Source organism: Cladophialophora bantiana (assembly GCF_000835475.1).
Source record: "Cladophialophora bantiana CBS 173.52 unplaced genomic scaffold supercont1.5, whole genome shotgun sequence".
Classification (NCBI taxonomy): Eukaryota; Fungi; Ascomycota; class Eurotiomycetes; order Chaetothyriales; family Herpotrichiellaceae; genus Cladophialophora; species Cladophialophora bantiana.
In genome coordinates, this window is record NW_015971579.1 from 1,431,565 (window position 1) to 1,445,769 (window position 14,205).

At 50.3% G+C, this 14,205-nt stretch overlaps 5 protein-coding genes across 5 annotated transcripts; 2 read left to right on the plus strand and 3 right to left on the minus strand.

The window, feature by feature from the left end:
• Window positions 1-1,262: 1,262 nt before the first annotated feature.
• Window positions 1,263-2,723, minus strand: Z519_04113 (uncharacterized protein; the record flags this gene model as incomplete). The annotated part of the gene is made up of 1 exon (XM_016761859.1): window positions 1,263-2,723. One exon carries the CDS (start codon window positions 2,721-2,723, stop codon window positions 1,263-1,265), a length of 1,461 nt encoding a protein of 486 aa, XP_016622197.1.
• A 1,144-nt stretch (window positions 2,724-3,867) lies between these two features.
• Window positions 3,868-6,013, minus strand: Z519_04114 (uncharacterized protein; the record flags this gene model as incomplete). The annotated part of the gene is made up of 6 exons (XM_016761860.1): window positions 3,868-4,430; window positions 4,485-4,594; window positions 4,651-5,280; window positions 5,331-5,575; window positions 5,630-5,672; window positions 5,730-6,013. 6 exons carry the CDS (start codon window positions 6,011-6,013, stop codon window positions 3,868-3,870), a joined length of 1,875 nt encoding a protein of 624 aa, XP_016622198.1.
• Window positions 6,014-7,145: 1,132 nt separating this feature from the next.
• Window positions 7,146-9,468, plus strand: Z519_04115 (uncharacterized protein; the record flags this gene model as incomplete). Its single annotated transcript, XM_016761861.1, has 7 exons — window positions 7,146-7,189; window positions 7,250-8,161; window positions 8,214-8,280; window positions 8,332-8,551; window positions 8,610-8,784; window positions 8,853-9,008; window positions 9,087-9,468. The coding sequence occupies 7 exons, from the start codon at window positions 7,146-7,148 to the stop codon at window positions 9,466-9,468; spliced, it is 1,956 nt and encodes a 651-aa protein (XP_016622199.1).
• Window positions 9,469-9,856: 388 nt separating this feature from the next.
• On the minus strand, window positions 9,857-11,870 carry Z519_04116 (uncharacterized protein; the record flags this gene model as incomplete). The annotated part of the gene is made up of 9 exons (XM_016761862.1): window positions 9,857-10,084; window positions 10,133-10,361; window positions 10,413-10,539; window positions 10,585-10,738; window positions 10,788-11,026; window positions 11,085-11,249; window positions 11,307-11,387; window positions 11,436-11,781; window positions 11,832-11,870. The coding sequence occupies 9 exons, from the start codon at window positions 11,868-11,870 to the stop codon at window positions 9,857-9,859; spliced, it is 1,608 nt and encodes a 535-aa protein (XP_016622200.1).
• Window positions 11,871-12,371: 501 nt separating this feature from the next.
• On the plus strand, window positions 12,372-14,022 carry Z519_04117 (uncharacterized protein; the record flags this gene model as incomplete). Its single annotated transcript, XM_016761863.1, has 4 exons — window positions 12,372-12,652; window positions 12,786-12,820; window positions 12,894-13,562; window positions 13,622-14,022. The coding sequence occupies 4 exons, from the start codon at window positions 12,372-12,374 to the stop codon at window positions 14,020-14,022; spliced, it is 1,386 nt and encodes a 461-aa protein (XP_016622201.1).
• Between the last annotated feature and the right edge of the window lie 183 nt (window positions 14,023-14,205).

Consider the following 14,205-nt stretch of genomic DNA (forward strand, 5'->3'; position numbering starts at 1 on the left):
TTGAATGTGATGATTGCTGTCTGCTCGGTTTACAGTCGTAATTTAGAAAGATTACCAGATTTCTTATAGCTTAAAGGATTTCCTCAGCCGATGCGGTGACGAGAGTTCACTCTGTAGCAGTGTATACATTACAATGGCCCAAATAGGGCCGGCAGCTTTTTACAGAGAGATGACCAGCTCTTCTTGGGCACGAGAGTATAGCCTATTGATTTCCGTGACATGGAGCTGTATGCAAATGATATTACACAAAATCCGTGATAGATTCCCAGGTCAGAGAGACGGAAGGTAATAGGGTCTTGTGATCTCGCATCGGAGAAACACAGATATTTTGTGTGATAGGGTGGGCAAGTGCCAATAATCAGGTGGCGGCCGCAGTCGCGTGGTAGGACTGGGAGGATGCATGGTGATGTGTTCATTGAGGCTGAAGTACAGCGCAGTTCGGCGGAAGCAGTGACTGGGCGAGGTGAGGGAGTAAAGAGGAAAATCTTGGCCAGAAATCATAATGACCACTTATTATCTGTGACCAGTCCTGCACCAGTTTGTTGAAATCTACCTAAGCGTATGAGAAAGTAGGTGGCAGTAGGAGAAGGAGAAGAAGCCGGGGAGATTCCAGAGAACGTACTTTGGGAACCTTGTTCACTGTGACAGATTTTATATGCTGGGTTGACGACAGAGAGGACGATAGGCGAACAGGAGGTGAGAGGAAGGCGTGAGGAGTCCCTTACCAAGTTGCTCTATATTTGTACCTTCTTCAGAGTCCAGTATTCACCTCACCGACCACTAGGAAATACTCCGCGTATGCCGTACTGTTTGGCTTCTGGACCCGATATCCGGGACTAGATCAAACTCGTCCCTTCTTTGGTCTTTCTTGATGTCGCCGTCATACATAGCTGGCAAGCCGAACTGGAAAATAGGTGTAACACACAAAGTCCGCTGTTGGAACGGAGGTGGCCTTCACTGGTAATGAGCATTCCGTCTACCTTGGAAATGGCGATCCTTTGTCGTTCATCCTACACTGTCAATCATCCTCGATATAATGGTTGCTTTGGCGTTATTGAGCACTCTTGAGATTCATCTTCCGTAACAGACTGTGTCACTAAGTTTTGAATCCGCCTTGCTGGGTATGTAGATGTCACCAACGGCCTTGCCCTTGGATAGCCACTTTATATTCATGGTTGGCTGAATCACAAAATCTGTCTCGTTTGGAGTGCCACCATTGATGTATGCCCTGTATACTTTTTGTGGGGAGCACAGCCATCCCATCAGATGGCAGAAGACGGTATAGTGGAGCTACGGCGCAAGGCTGGTGGCTGTGCCTGCACTGGGGTAATCTGCGCGGGTTGTTGTGCACCGGTGATAGTAACGCTCGCGGTTTGTTTGGGTAGTGTCCAAGGATCAGGAAGGGTCTTACACGCTTTGAATGCTTCTCTGCGATCCTCGAGGGTTTGTCGGGCATTTGCCCATAAATCCGCCTCATCCTTTCGGAGTCTCCCAGGGAAAAAGGTCGTCAGCACTGCTAAACCAACACCAGGCCGATACTGCTCTGCATTTTTTAATACAGCCATGACGTTCTCGCCACTGTTGGCCTTGATGCGCGTGCAGGATCTGAGGTCCTCTTCCGCCACGGGAACTCCATGAGCTGCGGGGCTGCGTACTGCATTGGCGGCATAAACGTTATGCACCATGCCGAGCCCGCCTACCCCCATGAGATACCAAGTATCCTGTTCAATCCCCCCCGCGGTGATCAAGAAAAACACCCAAGAAGTTGCAAGTACAACAAGTGTGAATCTTGCCAACCTTGTGGATTGGGGCGACTGAATAGCCAAGTCTTCCATGTTGAGACTTGTTCCTATTTTCCTAGTCTTGCCATTCTCGAGTTTTTCTATCAATGTGGGCCCATTGTCTATAACAAAGACATGCTGATGGCCATTTCCTTTAGTCAAAATGTAAGTATCCTTTGAATCTTTTCGACAAGCGTACTTCTCCTCCATCCACTGGGGCAGTGAGCCTGTGATGATGGCGAGCAAAGACCCTGCCGCCGTGATCAAGAGAATTCCCCAGTTGCGCTGCGGCAGGATGGTAGGAATTGCAGCGATCAACAACTGTAGTGGCAGGAACACAACGAAGCTCCACCAAACCTTGTCAGCTTTTGGACAACCTGGGTTTTCCTTGGCCGTCAAAAAGGTGAAAACAGGCTTGGTATACTTCTTTTTCGTCTTTTTTATCTTGCCGTCCAGGCCCGGTTCGACTACCTCGTCGTCAGGGATTCTAAGATATTTATTGATCTCCAGGTCGCGCACTAGTCGGCCAATGATCCAGGATTCGTTTTCACGAGCGCCTTGGCTGCTCAACGGAATAACGCGGCATACTATGTCTGGGGGAGGCATGAGTGAGCCGTCACTGAGAGCCGAATTCAGCGCATTGAAAGCGTAGGCCACCCATCCAAAGCTAAACGCGGTGGGTGTGATGTAGAAGCCTCGCAGCTGGTGGCCTACTAGCTGAGCAATCGCTTTTTGTACAATGTCCCCGCCGATAAGCAGTAAGACGGAAAATGTCTCCGCCGGGTTTTCATATTGCTGCTTGAAGAAGACACTCGGATTGGAGGAAGTGGAGGTAGGTGTCACCGGGCCGGTGGCATTTGTCAGAGCTTCGGAGGCACGAACGTGGAGGGATCGAGAGGCAACGGGTTGCAGCAGGAAGAAAAGAATTGAGTAAAGGAGCATCTTCGAGGCTGCATGATAAGCAGTTCATCACATCCCATTCACCATCTGTCACGACTTTAAACTTAAGGTGCGCTCTTGTATGTGCAAGACATGGACCTGCATGCGCAACTCCGCAAATTTCCCAGCCTCGCCACGTGCTGCCACGTGGTCCTCCGAAGGTGCAGCGAAATCCCCTTCCGCACCAATTGTCTCGTTGGACTAGGGGACTGACGTGTCGATAACCACCAGCTTCCAAAAAGCAACATAGCGACTTTCTACCATTGGAACCCCCCGTCACCATGTCTATTTGACTAATCGATGCCACAACCCTGGGCTGAAAGTCTTCACGGGATAAGTTCCAGAATATGTCATCCCATCCCATACCCGGGCGGCGGAAAAGTCAGTTTGCAGGAAGCCACTCGCATCTCCAGCGACCCTAATAATCCAGCTACAATGAAATCAGGCTATCACGAGATACGAGACACGTACAAAAAGGCCAAAGGCCACGCTTTTCGGTATTGTGCATGGTTCGACACTTGCTGCACGTAGGAATGACCCCTACATAGATGTATTCCCGTAAGACGCTGGCATGCCTTGCCTGCTAGATCCTTGCGATCCGCTAAGCGCGTACATAACCTTACCTAGGTATCCTAACAAAAGACACGGCTGCGCTCTTTCATTTTGCTAAAGAGCGTGTATGTCAAACAGCATGAGCAGGATGTGCATGCATTTTGCGTTCTACACCTCGAACTTGAAGATGGAGAGCTGATTGACGGTCCATCCATCTTCATCATATTAGTAGCTTCTTCGCCTTTTGATAGATGCGGGATGCGAAGACGCGAGGGATACAAGTGTGGACTACATCACTTGTCTTCTTCCCTTGCAGATTTTCACCAATGCGGTGTTTCGGTGTTCTCAATGCTGTTATGGTAATACCATGAATTAGTGGAGGTGTCATCACGGTGTGACGGCATTCTTCCCTCGATGCCAAAATCGCTGGCACCAGCCCTTGCCCTTTCCCCCGGTGCTTCTTGGGACTGAATTGCCGACCACCACCATCTTGCAAAACGCAATGTGGGATCCAGTCCGTTCGACTTATCGACTCGGTCCTATTCTACTCTACTGCCGAACACACGGTACGCGATGTCTTGCCGTGTCCACATCTCTAATGGGCGTGAAGACCATTCGATTGAGGATTCAAGTTGGCCGGCGAACGATACCTGTGGATCTCGTTCGAAGCCGCATCTAAATCATGCTTTCCATTCGACAGGCAAGTCGAAGTAGGAAGCAGCGCACCTGGATTCTCAGCAGTGCCCAGGTAGTATGAAAGGTCGCCACCATCGTACTCCCGAACAGTGAATCCATTGCCAAAGAATCCAAAGGGGTTACCACCCTCGTAGCTGATGTTGTAGTCTTCATATCGCGGTTGCGACAGAGCGTCGAAGAACAGAAGCCGCGAACCAGGCCAGATCGACAAGGGACCGTTCTCTTTGCCTTGCTTGAACCAGCTTCGGCAGCCTGACGACCATGCCGTACGCTTCAAGAACAAATCGGCATGCTCGATGAAGGCTTTGCATACTTCTTTCCGTGGTGCCATGGCACGGATGTTATGGGTTTGGACTTTCTTGATTAGCATCATGAAATGTCGCATGAGGTGCTCGATTATGGGCAGGAATGAGCCGTGGCCTACAGGACCGTATGCACCAGTCACAGTCCAGTAATTCGGAACTTTTTCAGGTCAGTAATGCGCGACTTTCACAGAAACGGGATGCCGTTACTCACTCTCGGGTACGCCGATGGAGAGGTACGAGATGGGTTTATCCTTTTGTATATCTTGGACATTCATTCCACGTGCTTTAATTGGGAAACGAGGAACCCATGATGTGTCGAATCTGCCACAACATTGTCAATTGTTTCTAATAGACCTTCTCTGGCAGCGGGAACATACCCTGTCGCGCAGATGATAACATCGACTTCGTGCTCTAAACCTAGATGGTCGATGAAACCTCTGGAGGTAACTTTGATCATGTCTCTGGGAAAAGTCGTTACATGTGGAAGCGTCAAGGCTTCTAGGATGCCATTTCTGGGTGTGGGGCGTCGGCAGCCAACGCCGAACTTGGTGGGTACCAGCATATTGATCAGATCCTGCCGGCCCTTTAATTTGTCCTGCATCTGTCTTGTGGAGAATTCCTTGGCTTCCCTCGCCTCGGGAGTGCCGTTGAGAATGAACTTGAACCTCTGGTTCAATTCATTTTCGATCTCTTTGGTATACATGACATACTCGGGGAAGTTCTCTGCGAATTTGTGCTTCTGCTCCTCGGAGTATTCAAAATGTACTCCGTCGGGCCCAGCATACTTCTGAGCGAATCCAGCGGTAATCCAGGTCGGTGACCTCACCCAGGTGTAAAGCTGTTTGACCTTTGACGAGATGTTGGCCGTGACTTGAATGCCACTGCTGCCAACGCCAATCACTGCGACACGTTTGTCATCAAGGTGGATACCGACGGCATAATTTGCAGTGTGGCAAAGAGTCCCTTTGAAATCATGAAGACCCTCGATTTCTCGCCATTTCCAGCTGCTATTCGCGTGTCAGTTCACTGTGTCTATATCGAAAGTGTAAGACCTCACTTCAAGATGCCTCCACCGTTGATGAAAATCTCGGCTCTATCAACAAACTCGGTTCCGTCAATGAGATTTTTGACCTTTAGGTGCCATCTCCCTTCGTCCTCGTGCCATTCGGCGTCGGTTATTTCATGGTTGAGTTTCATGTATTTCTCAAGTTCGAATGTGTCGACGACATCCTTGAAATACTGCCAGATCTCCTCCGAGTACGAGTAGAAGTGTGACCAGTCGGCTTTGCGCGCCCAAGTAAACTTTGACATGGTAAGAATGAGATAAGGGAGCAAGGGTTGTTGGGTAACTAGTACCTGATAGTTTACAGAAGGAATATCACACGCGCAACCGGGATATCTGGATCTCAATGTCAGCCAAATTCCGAACAAACGAAACCTTCAGAATCTTCTAGACCTGTTTTCCAGCCAAGTACCACCAATGTCGGGATTCTTATCGTAGCAGCAGAAGTCAACATTCTCCAACCTCTCCGAAGCAAACTTGGAAAAGCAAATGCCTGAAGCTCCAGCGCCAAGGTGAACGACCCGAATAGGCCTTTCTGTGCCAGAGAGTTGTTCTTTGATACGATACCCTCGGGCGTTCGTAGTCGGCCATCCATACCGCTCTGGGAGGTATTGAAGGTTCTCACCGACGACGGAAGTTATCGTTCCAGTCTTTGATTTTACGGGTAAAGAGGTCATATCTTTCAAGGCTGTCGACGTGACAAGATTTGTGGCAGGAAAATGGTTGCTGCGGTACTCAGAGTCTCGACTGCGATGCAACGAAAGGCGTGTCTTTATAACCAACGGCATCTCACAATTGGGCATAAATCCCACAAGAGCGCTGGATAGTCAAGCCCGGCGTTTTCACCAACGCGGGCCATACGGAGTAACCGGAGGCAGCAGCATCCCTAGTGCACTTGCAAGGCTGTGGCTGCGCATTGTGATAACATATTTTGATAAACCTTGTGCAATCCCGGGATAGTTAGGAAAGTGATGGCAAGACGGCATCTTGTGGTAGCGGTGGGGTGTGCTCCGTCTGGAAGACGGCGTTTTCAACATGTCGTCTTGTGTGAATGGGGAAGCATGCTGCTTAGCGGTCGCGGCGTTCCTATGGGTTGCGCATCTTGAAATCTTCTTAAGCTTAGCTAAAGATGATGGTTGCTTTGTCCTCGGATGCCGAGACTGACTCGATTGATGATTGTTGGACGTCGTGGGCATCGAAATAAAGGCCTCACTCTGGACACAGCCTGTGGCTTTGGGGTAGGAATCTCGGCTGAGCCCCTCAGCCTGGCTTGTGCCTGCTGAATACACGGACGATCTCGTGCGCTCCCCAAGTTAAGCCTCCTTGGGTCAAGTTGGGAAATTAACAATACCCGGTCTCATTCGTCGCCATGATAGGCTACGCCGTACTTACACCTCGGCAATCTCCTACAAGAGGCCCAGGCTCAGCTTTACCCCAGGATTGCCACAGTCAAGGGGGCATGGAGTGGGACATTAAGCGACTGGTGGCCATCCCAAATACGGTGCACCTTCATGGTGGCCGACATTAAACGTTCACATAGCCAACGTCGACCTGGAAAGCGTTAGTCGGGTTGCTACAGTTGAGTGGCCATCGATTCTTTGAATCTCTTCTAGTCTCAGTCCCTTGGATCTCTGTACCAGCATCTTCACAACAATGGATGCACCAACAACTAGTGGCGCAACAGGGCCGGTAGACCGACAATCTTTAGAACCACGAGCTCGACGTATAGGACGCGTTGCTTGTTCATACTGCCATCGCCGACGAATTCGCTGCGACGCGTCCCAGTCTCAACCCTGCTCTAATTGTGCCATGGCGCAGATATCGTGCCATCTGATTGAGTCCAAAAAGGGGAAGTAAGTCAACCTCTGACTGGATGCCTATCCGAAACAGCGATGATCTGACGACTCGAACAGATACCCTAGAACACGTTTGAAAGCTAATTCAAAGCCTCCGACTCCGGCAATAGGTCGTCGCGATCGCAGCCAGCATTCCTTGGTAAGAGGCACCACTCCTGTGACGCCACTCACACCTCTGCGGCAGGATGCATTGTTGCCCAACCGACCATCAGGGGAAGATGTCGCTGCTGAGAACATCGAGCTTGATCCGCCAGAGGAATCTTCATCGCACGGGGTTCAAGAGCCCACGCCCGAGGATGGCTCAGACGACCTCTATGCCAGATTATCACAGCTGCGCTCATCGACGTTACGGAATCGCAACCTGCTAGGAATGCACACGATCTATCTGGGAGAGTCATTTTTACTCACCTATGTAGTCCGAAAGAGTATTGATGCAGAAGCAACACCACCGTCCGTTTCTACGCTGCAATTGCCTTTGCCCACAGCTGCCAGCAACAAGGACAGACTCAGACCGGATTCGCATCTCAGTGAGGAAGACCTGGAGGTTTTGAGATTGAGAAACGCTTTCACATTACTGGAGAAAGAGGCCTGCGATGCGCTCGTAGCAACATTCTTTCAGATTGTCTATCCGGCTTTTCCGATATTCGACAGACGAGACTTTGCTCGACTGTATGAAACAAACCAGATCTCATTACTTGTTCTCAACTCAATATTCGCGTTGGCAAGCACCTTATGCGATGCCAAGGTGATCAAAATGGCCGGCTTTGACTGTCGAAGGTCCGCTCGAAAGGCGTTTCTCAAACGCACCAAGGCCTTGTATGATGCAGATTACGACAGAGACAAGATTTCTTTAATTCAAGCGACCTTTGTCATCAGCTTTCTCTGGGATGGCGCAAACGACGCGAAAGATATGTGGCATTGGCTTGGCATCGCGATCAGCACTGCTCAGACGAAAGGACTGCACAGATCGTGGGTGGTGCCTTTATCCACTAGATGCTCTGGAGCCCTGACAGAGAAGCAGCACGAGGCATTCGATTCTACGATTACGCGACCGCAAGCTGTGGAAGCGGCTATGGTGGTCGCTTTATGTATGAGATCGGAAAGAACAGTATTTGTAGAACAGTTTCACTTTGCCGCAGGTTCGCGACCGCCACTGCGCAGGTACCGTTGGTCGTCCATTGCGGATCCGTGACGACGACTGCGACGTCGAACCGTTGGACGAAACAGACTTTATTGATGCCGATGACGATGAGTTTGGCGACAGCGACCCGGTCGTCCGCTCCAGTGTCTGCACGAGGACTAACGTTAACTTTGCACATATTCAATACACTATCTCAATGTCCAGACTTGCTGTGATTTGTAAGTACAGCAATTGGAGGTCCCTCTTTGCCCCGACTGACTGCATTCGCTTCTGAAGTCGGCAACATCATCTCAAGCAAATTTCCCATTTCCCCTTCAAGAGACACTCTTAGTTCGGCAGAATTGGTCGAACACCTGAAGATATGGCGGAAACAATTGCTGCTTAGGGTTAGTGATGATGATGAAGACCAGAACATATGGTTCTGGGCACGAATGCTGGATTTGAGCTACAAGTACTTCACTCACCGTCGCCCGCACCGGGGGCGACAAGAGAGGGCTTACGGATGCTGATCTTTTCTAGTCACCTGCTCATTCTGCTTCATCGTCCTGAGCACGGAAAGGTTCCGGCGACCGTTATCTCGCCGCACCATACAGCACTCATAGCTGCAAATAGGATCTCCAGGATCGTTGATGAGTTCCTAGGTATGGGGGCGAGGCAACAAACTCAGCTTCAGATGTAAGCTCATTGTTCGGGGCCGTTCAAATAGTGCTGCCACGATTTCAGGTGCTCAGCGGCTAATCCTATGAGATGTAGATGCCCAAGCGTTTTCGCCGCGCTGACCATTTATACGTCAATGGTTCGGCATTCAGACAAGATCCAACGAGAGCTTGCAGAGAACAGGGCTCGCCTTGTGATGCTTGGCCTCAGCCAAATTGCGGAGACATGGCCTGCGAGCAGCTGGATACTGCGCCTTTTCGAGACACTGTTCAATAATCAGCAAATGGTACGGCCATGGAGCACGAGAGATCATCGAGAAATCGCATCTTCGTTGTCAGCAGGCGGCCGTATTGCACAAGAAGAAACTCTGGATCGTGGTGTGGCAGCAGCAAACAAGCAGCAACAAGAGTTTACGGCGTCCTACGGCCAGGCTTCTCTTCAGGTAGTAGAGGGTGTTTTCAAGGACGGCAATGGGTAGATGCAGAGGGACCCTTCATACGCTCAAACGCAACAGGCGCCGCTTTCCGCGAACGAGTCTTTCGATGCAGAGCTGCTGACATGGTTCCCAGACGATTGGTTGGACTTTAGATTTCCAGATGGCTTCTGAAGGCTTCTTGTCCGGCGGTGGTATGTGAGTGCAGAGCGGACCAATAAGTGCTCAGGCAGAATTCTAAAGATTAACAAACTCTTCTTGCATAGGGCGCGAAATGGCATGTAAGCACACTCGACGCTATCTCGCATTGACCGTAACCCTGACTTATCTTTACTTATAACTGACTCTTCGAATGTCAAGTTCACTTACTATCACCATCCAACATGCCTCTCTCCTGCTTCTCGACCTTTCCCTGGATTTTGATCGTGGCTATCTAGGTCTTAGCCAGAGTCGTAACTGCATATTCGTAGTGACTATGGTCCTGATCCGGAGACTCCTTCGCCGGATTACCTATCCCAGCTTCTGCATTGGCGGTGGCACGGACATTGGATTCAACTACCATATCCAGTTCAGCTTTCTCCTTGGTTGTGATGTGGGTTAAGTGGATCTCGACGTGATCGCCGAACTTCTCGTTGATCTCTTCCAAGGAGAATCCCCTCGTCTGAATATCGTCAGCTTTCGCCTGACGGGAGATGAGATTTAGGCATACCTCGAGAAAAGTCATCCAGATGATAGGAATACAAACCGTCGTCAAACAGATGAAGACAAGATAGTACTTCCAGCCGATCGTTGCAAAGGCGTAAGGAGCTGCCTGGAGGTAAGGAATAGTGCATAAGTAGAGCACGATGATCGAGAAAGCCATGCCTTTGGCTCGGATATGTGTCGGAAAGATCTCCGCGCAGTAGACGTAAGTGTTGGCATCGATGCAGCCTCCGTAGCTTTAGATCATTAGAGGGAACATCAACTGGTAAGGTTGACGGTAGCCTCACCAAAAGATATAAAAGAAGAGGATGAATACGCCTGCGCTTAGACCGGCTTTGTTCTGCGTCCCGGCATATTCAGCAACGAGCGCTGATTCGATTGCGAGACAGAGAACACAGCCCGAGAGACCGATAACTGAACCATGTCAATCAAAATCACACTTTATATCCATAGACTTACTCATCAACCGAACCCTTCCAACTCTGTCGATCAGCACTGCACATACGTAGTTGAGGAATGCAGCGATAGTGCAGTATGCCGCTCCCAATATGAGCGGCACGCCACCTTTCTGTCCCAAACCCTGGTATAGTATGACGCTGTAGTCGTCGAGGACCTTAGCGTGAGTGAGAGTTTAGTCCAAGAGAGGACCTACTATAGATGACAAGATTACCGGGAGCCTGTGCAGCGAACATGGTGACGAAAGCACAAAACATTCTTTTGCGGTGACTCGGCTTGCGGAAAAGGTCAAGCAGACTCTCGTGAGTGCTCAACAGTTTGTCAGCGTCTGCTTGTCGCGAAATCTGGTAAAATTCCTCTCGAGCAAAGAGTTGTTGGTTATCAGTGACGCCATGCAGCTTGGAGATGATGGCCCAGGCTTCGTCACGCCGGTCTTGGAACAGCACTAGAGTGACTTGTCAGCACACGAGAAGAAAATGATAAGTGGGAGGGGTAGGGATTACACCAACGAGGCGACTCAGGAACCACCGGCAGAGTGACGAGCATCAAGAGTGGCCACAAGCACTGCAGACCCAGGGGAAACCGCCATTGAAAAGCTGCGTTGGTGGCATAATAGCAGCCCACACCAACCCAAGCCGCAATCGAATACGCAACGACGATGATAACACCTACTCAGATGTGCATCAGTGCATGTATTGGGCTGAAGCGTGATTGTATGTGCATACCATTCTGTGCTACGAGGAACCCTCGAGTCGAAGGAGGTGCAATCTCGGCTTGGAAGACAGGGACCAGTGTAATGAGCATGCCTACCGGAAAGGTCAATACTTAAACGCATGTGCGATCATACAACTGACCTGCACCCAGGCCGGTGACAAATCTAGCCACCAGAAACATGGCAATACGGACTGAAGTAGTTTGCAAAATGCACCCGATCAGAGTGACGACTCTCGCAACCACAAGCGAAGGCTTGCGGCCACGAGCCTCGCTCATCCATGCCATGAAACATGAACCAAACACCCCACCCGCTGACAAAAGGCCATTGATAGCCCCGACAATGCTGGCAGTGTGAGAATAGTTACTGGCCATGGTATTGGCAGTCAAGCCAAAATAAGCATAAAAGTTGAGTTGGCCGAGAGTAGTCGAGATGATGCTGAGAACGTAGCCATATGTCATGCTCCCGAGACATATAGCAAAAATAGCCTGGCAGTCGGCGGTAAGCATATACCACACTCAATGAGAAGGGGGCCTACAGAGGTGTTGGACCACGAGATTTTCGCTTCTCTAGACATTCTGTTCTCCGTTGACTGATGGGCAGGTGTCGTATACATGAAACAGACGTGTGCAAATTCGAGGCAGGACTTGAAGTTTCGAGCAAGAAATTTGACCTTGGAACCAGGAGATTTGGTCCGTGAATAAGTACTTTGGATAACGGCCCCAGACTCGGCCAGTCAACCTGGTTCTGCGGGAAAATAGTCTGGGGAGAGCTCTGTGGGGGCCCAAGGTTTGCGCAGTTCTTGCGTGGACGGCGTCTCCATTTCAGAGAGACAAATCATGGGCTGACCGAGAGGGGCATGAATCTGAGAATATCCAAACTCAAGACTACGTCCTGTAGAATCCAAGGTAAGGTTGGACAGCATGAACAAAGACGCCGTTTTGAGTTCCGTGAGCGACGGCTTTCTGTAAGACGCCGTCTTGGCTCCTCAACAGCAGAGAGGGGAGAATTACCGGACTATAAAATATTCGTCTCAATATCTCGAAGCCCTGGACAAAGCATGACATTCACAGCCAGCATGACCTTATCAAACAGTAACCAAGAAACAACACGACCCGCGTTCCCATGGCGCAAACGAGGCCTGGTCTCATATGGCATACCGTTTCCCCAGCTTGTCGCGACGCATGTCGAAAGATTAGGGAAATTGCGGGTATATGCGTTGGTTTCTGGGTCGCTTGCGAGGAACACAGATACTCTATCTAGATTGAAGGAGGCATTGGGTCCAAAACTCGTGGGAGAGCGCATTGGGTTTCCCAGCCATGTGCCTTGGAACGATCTGCTTCGTTTGGCACAGGAAATGTAAGTTGACTTTCACATTTGAGTACCGACGCCAACGGCCCACTGCCCCTTTTTCTTGAAAGATCTGGTACGATGGACATCCAAGCTGTGGTGGGCAATTAGGTGCCAGAACCAGAGGCTAATAATGTCGCAGAAAAGAGTCGGGCGCTGAGCTGGTCATGACCGTAGGTGGGTTGTGCTGCACCCCTTGGGCGTAATGTCTATCTTCCCAAGACATGGACTAATCTGAACACTCCACCAGGAGGAGGGTCCATCACTGATGCTGTCAAGCTCGCCGGCCTCATCCTCGCAAACGATCTCCATGATTTCAAAGCCCTTGATGCAATGAGCTCGAGACTAAAAGCAGCCATGCAGCATGATATCGACTATAAACATGCCTCGGATCCCCAGGACGTAAATCCTCCACCATTCGTCATGATCAATGTACCTACAACGTTGTCCGCTGGAGAGTATTCTCCGTACGCAGGGGGGATCGATCCGACGGAAGGCATAAAGAAAATCTTCATACTTCAAAGCCTAGCATCCGACATCGTGATATTAGACCCGGAGCTCGCACGGCACTCTCCCGAATGGGTATGGATGAGCTCAGGTGTCAGGTCGATAGATCACTGTGTCGAATTGCTGGGCAGCTTGAGCAAGATTGATCCGGAGACAGAGGAGGCCGCAGAGAAAGGCCTTGTGTTGGTGGCGCGAGGTCTTCTGAAATTGAGGAATGACCCCAGCGACCTTCAGGCTCGCCTTGAGACTCAGCTGGGCTCAAACTTTGCAATGGACGGCAAGTTCACACATCACCCGCGCGATTTTTATGAACCATCCCTGATATCATGGTATCTAGGTCTTTGCCGAGGTGTCCATCTTGGTGGCTCCCACGCTATCGGACATCAGCTCGGTACCATGAACGTGGCGCATGGTGAGTTCATCAAATCGCCAACAAGCAGGGATTCTATACTTGTACTAACGTTCTCAAAGGATACACATCCTGTATATTATGTCCTTCGGTCATGAAGTACAATGCAAAGGTCAATGCAGCTCGGCAACAATGGGCTATTCACATCTTATGGTCCGACTCGTATATCCGACAGGCGCTATCAAAACGAGGTCTCACGGCCGAGAATGACTTGGGAGATCTCTTGGACGGATTTTTCCGAGAATATGGAATGCCCAGGACTCTGAAGGAAGTTGGAGTTGAAGGGGAAGCGAACTTACAAACCTTGGCCGTTCGAAGCTTGAAGGATCCTTGCTGTAGAACAGACCCAATACCCCTGACGACACCAGAACAGGTGATGAATATCCTGAACACTGTAGAAAGATTATCCCACAGTGAACACAAGTCTTCATCGAGTGTGTGTGGGCCGGGAAATAAGAACTGAACTCTCAATGAGTGGCCTTGACCTGTGCCCAAGGCCCTCAAGCTCTGAGGTTATATATATTCCGTACAGAGGAGTCAATGGCCTAGATGCTGGCGCCGGGGTGGAGGGGGTTTCTTTCCGCTGCTAAACAGTGGTGGAGTCGGGACGCCCACGGCTTAGTGACGGCCGGGCCAAGGGGGTAAG